A 7,174-nucleotide genomic window follows, 5' to 3' on the forward strand; every position below is an offset into this window, starting at 1 on the left:
TGTAAGTTCTAGTATTATGTCTCATGTATGATATTGTTTAAAGTTCTAGTTTAAGTCTATGTACTCTAAAGCTTTGTAACTTGTCTTGTATGATATTGATTTGTAATGTATGATATGTCTTGTTGTGTATCATGTATCATGTTTTAACTTGTCTTGTTTTTTTGCTAGATGCCAAAGAGAGCAATGTGTGCAAGTGGTTCAATGTCTGATGCCAAAGAGATCAATATGTACCACAAATAATTTGTTTGTTTTTTGTGAACCACGAACTTTATTCTAGCAAATTTGTACCACAAACGAGCTTATTCTTTGTGTACCACAAACTTTATTCTTTATGTTTTGCCTTTGCTATAAATAATATCCATCGTCTTTAGATGTCTCACAACTCAAGCTTTTCTAATATTGTTCTTTGCTTCAACTACAAAGCTTTTGCTTCACAAAACAATCAATCACCAAAGCTTTTATATATATCTATATTGTTTAATACTTAAACCTACCAAACAATATGGCCTCTTCATCCCGTACTCCATTCGACGACGCCATGGAAGAAAGCTACTCTCAACCACTTGATCAACAATTCGAGAATATGTTCGTCGAATTGTCTAATGGCGAAGAGGTTGCAAAGAAAAATAGGAAACGAGCTTATTTTGATAGAAAACGCGAAGAAGGGCACGTCCTTTTATGGAACGATTATTTTAGTGATAATGCGATGTTTCCACCTCAAACTTTTCGCCGCCGTTTTCGAATGAACAAGCCGTTGTTCTTGCGTATTGTTGAGCGACTCTCCAGTGAAATCCCGTTCTTTCAACATCGAAGAGATGCCACAGGAAGGTTTGGACACTCTCCAATACAAAAATGTACGGCAGCCATTCGTTTGCTTGCTTATGGTTATGCGTCTGATGCGGTTGACGAATACCTCCGTATGGGTGAAAGCACTGCGATGTCTTGCTTGGAGAATTTTACAGAGGGAATTATTTCTTTCTTCGGAGATGAATATCTAAGAGCACCTACAGCCACAGATCTGAGAAGACTACTCAATATTGGAAAGATACGCGGATTTTCCGGGATGATAGGAAGTCTCGATTGTATGCACTAGGAGTGGAAGAATTGTCCCACCGCTTGGAAAGGCCAGTATACACGTGGCTCTGGAAAACCAACCATCGTTTTAGAGGCGGTCGCATCACAAGATCTCTGGATTTGGCACGCATTTTTTGGACCTCCAGGTACCTTAAACGATATAAATATTCTTGATCGATCACCAATTTTTGATGATATATTACAAGGTCGAGCTCCGAATGTGAATTACAAAGTCAATGGCCGGGAGTATCATTTAGCTTACTATCTCACAGATGGTATTTATCCGAAATGGGCGACTTTTATCCAATCTATTCGACTACCACAAACTCGGAAAGACACTTTATTTGCTACACATCAAGAAGCGGCCCGTAAAGATGTCGAACGTGCATTTGGAGTATTGCAAGCTCGCTTTCACATTATTAAAAACCCAGCTCTTGTTTGGGATAAGGAAAAAATTGGAAATATTATTAAACCATGTATCATACTGCACAATATGATAGTCGAAGACGAACGAGATGGGTACAACACTCAGTTTGATGTTTCAGAATTCCTACAAGTTGAAGGAAACCAAACTTCACAAGTCGATTTATCGTATTCTACAGGTATGCCTCCAAATATCGAGAATATGATGGGCATGCGAAATCAACTTCGTGATCAAAATATGCATCAACAATTGAAAAGTGATTTGGTTGAGCATATATGGAGAAAATTTCGCAACAATCAACAGAATAACTAATCGTTTTTTTTTTTCAAATTTATTTTCAAATGTATGAAATTATTGTATCTTTAATATGTTATGAATTGTAATATTTTTCAGATTTATGAAATAAAATAATTAAAAAAAATAATTTAATTTTTTCCTGAGAACCCCACAAAGAGAACCTACCATTGGACGTTGCAAAATTAACAAAAGCTCTCATCTCATAAATTTGAAAATTTTAATCTTAAAAAAATGGTGAGAGCCCTCCATGGGCTCTCACCATTGGAGATTAGAGACTTCCTTGTCAAATTATATTTATCACATTAGTCCAATTTCGGCCAAAAGTCATTCATTCATCATAGCTAAATCGAGTAGTTTCCGTTTCCCTGATAAAAAAGTTTTTTAAAGCTTTTTCAAACATAATATTATTCATGGTTGATAGTTAATGTGGTAGATCCACATTGGCGTAGTTTATCTTCCCCAACTCGACTTTTAGTTCATACTTACTAAACCTGGATTCAAGCTGCATAATATTCATGGACTTACATACTTAATCGCATATGTTGGTCCTTAATGTATTCTTATTCGTTGGAAGTATTATGTGGGGTTAGTATATGAAGTACATAGCATGTTCAAGATGTCATATGTCTATGGATGCAAGAGAAAAGGGATCATGTCAATGATGTAATATCAACATTGGGTACATCATAGAAATTCACATTGTTTATCGTAATTTGTAAGCTAAAATGAAATAAGATGGTATCCAATTTCTTCTCCTTCCAAGAAATACTTTTCCTTTAAGGCTTTAACTCAATCAATATATTATATACTAGTACATAAGACTTTCATAGGTTCATTGTTTCAACGTTTTCTGATAAATCCACCCAAATTATCTTCCATATAAACTAGTGGGGGCAGAGAATGAATCAGACAATAAATCTAAACTATCTAGTTAGCAAAAAAATCTAGGCTTTCTGAACATTCTAAAACTAAATTACAATAAAATAGATAAAACACTAATATGATGACATAATGTACCGTAAATTGTACTGTTTGAGGAACGTGAAGACAGAAAAGCTTTGTTGAGAATGAAAACAGAGCAAAGTGGCTATTACTGATGATAGTCTTTTCCTTCACATGACCTGGTCGGATTTTTTTCTCCTTTTTCTTTGTTTCCAATCACTACGGTCCAGTTTTAAACAACTTTCGCCGAAGAAGTAAATAATTGAAACAAAAGAAAAGTAAATTTTATAGTTGAGAAAGTTATACTAGTTCTATTCCTAAAAGATTGATTTTTTAGAGATTTCATATTTTTTAAGAAACAATAATTATTTAATTATTTACTTTTATTAAATATTTTTTGATAAACTATGAACCAATAGTAATTCAAAACAGTTAATCATTACGTCTTGAAATCTACGATTTATTAAAATCAATTAGTTAAATATAAAAAAATATAGAAAATCAATATTTGTGGAAGAAACTCAAAACACTAAAACATCAAATTTCAAAGAACAAAAAAAAGTAGAATTTAGATCACATTAATTAATTAGGAAAGTAAATTTAAACTTTTCTACAGTGTATGAGTTATTAAAGCGTTACAGCTATATAACTTAAATTTTTAACATGAGTTAGAATTACACTAACTCTTGGGTAAATTATCAACAAATGATATAAACTCAAAAACTAATAATCATTTTTTATATTTAAATGTAGAAAACAGTATTTTATTACTATTGTAAAGATTCGATTTCCACAATTTTAAGGAGTTTTAAAATACTCTTTAATTAAAATAATTAATCGTACGAACTGATTATAACAATCATAAATATTAACATATTAAAATGAGGTTAAACCCTTAAAAAAAAAACACATATTAAAGTAAGGTTAAAAATTATGATCTCTAATTTTTTTTCCTTTTGCTCCATCTCTTTAAAAAATAAGATTAATGTTCATTACAATGCAATTGAATATACAGGATGATTGTAAGAATATTGAAATTTCTCAAACAATAATGATTTCTACAATTATAAATGGAAATTGCAGAATTTACAACCAATTTAAATCATATTATTTTCCATACTACGTCCTTGAACTTGGATTCGAACCCGGGACGACTCGGTAGAATGACTCACCCACCTTTCACGGCCATCTCCGAGCCACCACCAATAAAACTCGCCGCCTCACCAATAAATAAATAGAGAAAAAAAGAATCCGAGTGCCGCAAAATTGTCTCCAACAACATTTTCGGCTCGTTCCGAGTCAAACTGAGTCAGAATCGGCTCTCTCATTTTATTGTCTATTTACTCTGTACGTACGAACGCCGTCAAGTGACATCACCAGACGGCTTTTTCAGTGACGCCGTGAAGTAACGGTCGAGATTCGATCCATAGATCTATCTTGCTTCTGATTCCCACCACCTGGCGGTTCTTCTGAAAATCATCGGGACAAGTAAACCGTCTTGACCGAGTCGAATCAGACCGGGAGATAAACCGAATCGATTCCTCGAAAACCGATTCTTCACAAGGGATAACCAACGGACCTTGGTTAACGAAACCGAACTCTTCCTCAGCTTGAACCAACAGATTCCGTAGGATTGGATGGTTCAGATACGTCGCGCGCACCACAAATCTCCTGCAACTGCTTCCTACGTAGATCGCCACGTGTCCTGACGGCACATCCGACGGTACACGACGGCTGAAAGAAGAAGACATCCTCGCTTGATCGCGCCACCGTCGAAGCATCTGTCTCAGCCTCACAATGTGACGGATCTTGCTGCATTTTCCGAGACCTCCAGCCATTTTTTCCGGTTTAGTGATTTGATTTGCTTTGTAGTCTTAATTAGTGAGAGAAAGAAAATGTCAAGAGGGATTTTGAGAGTTTGGGAGGGACGAGGTTTATATAGTAAAGGGTATGTGACAATGCCACTGGTTTTCGAGATATTTACGAAATTACCTCCTTAATTTGGCTCTATACTTTTCCTTAATGAAATAAAGATTAGTGTGATTGGTAGATTGTTTCTTATTCAGGGAATTAAATTTAGTCAATTTTGTTCGAAGAGAGATTAGATACCAATCATATGATCATTAAGAGGAGCATCAAAGAATTTAGTATGTTTTTTTCTTCTTCTTATTATCATATACATTGGATGGTGCACAAAGGTTTGATATAAGAGATGACGGATTAGACATGGTGAGTATTAATTAGTGGTTGATTATGATTCATATATATAATGATTATGCTTATGAATCTATCGATTATGGAAACAAAAATAAAAATAGTCATCGGAGATAATATATAAAGGACTGATTACTGTTAATTTGAATAGAGAAGTGTCGCTTTTGAATTTAAAAGAAATGGTAGGGAAATAAGAGCATGTGCTAGTGTTGGATAAGACGACCAGTCATTGGAATTTGATTAGGAACATATTTAGTGGCACTTTCTCTCTTTATATTCATGTTCTTTGTTTCGTTATAGTCAAAGTGTTCATAAGTTAAAACTTAAAAGCAATTAACCTGATGAGATTCTGTGCAATGTACTGGTCTCACATTCACATAGCTAAGTGGTTCATATGTACCACATGTGGACGCATATTATAATTCGACTAATTATTACTTCTTTCGAAATATAAATCAAAAAAAAGTATAATGATTCAAAATGTGATCTCAAAATTAGGATCATAGTGGCTGGTTTCATAAACCTATATATTTTATATACTGACTTTGTTATAGATTAAGTGTTATTTAAGTGAGACGTACTCAATTATCCAAACAAGATGATCAATGATCGTCGATCATATGTACCACATGAAACCACAATAACGTCATTAATGGAGAAAGGAAAATTTGGACAATAAATCAATAGTACATTTTTCTAACTTTAAATCAATAGTACATTTAAGTTAAGTTAACATGGAAAGGTTTTGCTTCACAATAGAAGAGCCTTCTCTCCTTGTAATTCTAAATCAGATGCAGAATTAGAAGTATGGCTTCGGGCCATTGAGAGCATGAGTAGTCTCAAGGTGAGAAGAGTGTGTTTTGTTGTTGAAGCTAAAGATCTCCTCAATGCGGTTTGCAGACTTGCAGCTTGGCACTCTTTCAAATTTCAACCAGAGTTAATTTTTTCTGCTTTTCGTAAGGTAAATAGTTGGAGATTAATCCCGGAAGAAAGATGTGCTAACAAGGGAGCGTTCCTAATTGCTAGTAATATTACTTTCGAGGATCGAAGACAATCATATGTAGCTTCGGGCTACCTTTTTTTGGCTTCATAAAGTTTCCACTGAAGAGATGTGTATAGCTTAAGTATTGTACTTTTTTGTTTTCGATCTCTTAGTAATTGTTTTTGGATCCTTTTTTGAGGTTGTTTATTTCAAACTGTTTCTAATCTAATGAATTAATCAGTCAAAACAAAAAAAGTTGGGAGCAGATCTAAGGTACAATATTATATTCAGATTTATTCGGAATGTTAGGAAATTTAAGTATCTAAAAAATGTTTTTTTTTTGGACAAAAGTATTAAAAAATGTTAACGAGGAAAAATTACTAGTTGAAAAAAGTTATAATAATTAATGCCACATTTCTAAACAAAACAATTTTGTTTAGTTTTTTTTTTTCTTTCAATTTTATACTTTCTAACCATTGTAATTAGATTGTATGGTTGAGTTTTTTTTTGTTTTGTTTTTAAAGTAGATTACAACTAAAATATTAAGAAATTTTTACATATACTAATATGCACGTAAAAGATGGTATGCAGTTCAAATTTTGGTGTAAGCTTAGCTTAGACAGTTCAGCAAGCAGATTTGTTGCTTGTAAGTCTATCCAAAGTTTTCTATTTTGGATCCACCTATGATTGAAAATTAGATCTACAGCATATGAAAGCTATCAAAAATTTCAACAGCAAACATAACTGTTATTTTTTGCCAAAATAAATATATAACTGTTAAAACGACACTTTTCTAAATCAATCATTACACCAACGACGATCTTCTTCGAATAGCTCATATTTAGTAGGTGTTTTTGTAAAATGTATTTATCTGCGACCAGACAATCAATAACAATTACTTGAAAATAACATTACAAAACTATGAATTGAAGGTAGACTAGTTATTAGACCGAAAAGAAAATCATCTACACAATCGTTTTTGTGAGTTAAACCTTAGTAATATATATGAGGTAAAATCTGTTAAATCAAGCTAACAAGGATTTAGGACATGGTGTTTCATCTTAGAAATTAGGGTTAAGGGACAAGGGTATTCGAAATTATGAGTATGGCGTGAGTTTATTACAACTAAAGCATTAACCGAACAAAACCGAACAGGTTGTATTGCTTTTGGATTAAAGAAAAGGATTAAAGTGCTTTTAACAATAAATTATGAAATGCTTCAAGATAGTTCGTGCTCGTAC

At 33.1% G+C, this 7,174-nt stretch overlaps 1 protein-coding gene across 1 annotated transcript; it reads right to left on the reverse strand.

Moving 5' to 3' along the window:
- Nucleotides 1-3,705: 3,705 nt before the first annotated feature.
- Nucleotides 3,706-5,356, reverse strand: LOC9323669 (auxin-induced protein 6B). Its single transcript, XM_021035588.1, has one exon. It carries the CDS (start codon nucleotides 4,573-4,575, stop codon nucleotides 4,111-4,113), a length of 465 nt encoding a protein of 154 aa, XP_020891247.1. The 5' UTR covers nucleotides 4,576-5,356; the 3' UTR covers nucleotides 3,706-4,110.
- Nucleotides 5,357-7,174: the final 1,818 nt, after the last annotated feature.

Source organism: Arabidopsis lyrata (assembly GCF_000004255.2).
Source record: "Arabidopsis lyrata subsp. lyrata unplaced genomic scaffold ARALYscaffold_2, whole genome shotgun sequence".
NCBI classification, from domain to species: Eukaryota; Viridiplantae; Streptophyta; class Magnoliopsida; order Brassicales; family Brassicaceae; genus Arabidopsis; species Arabidopsis lyrata.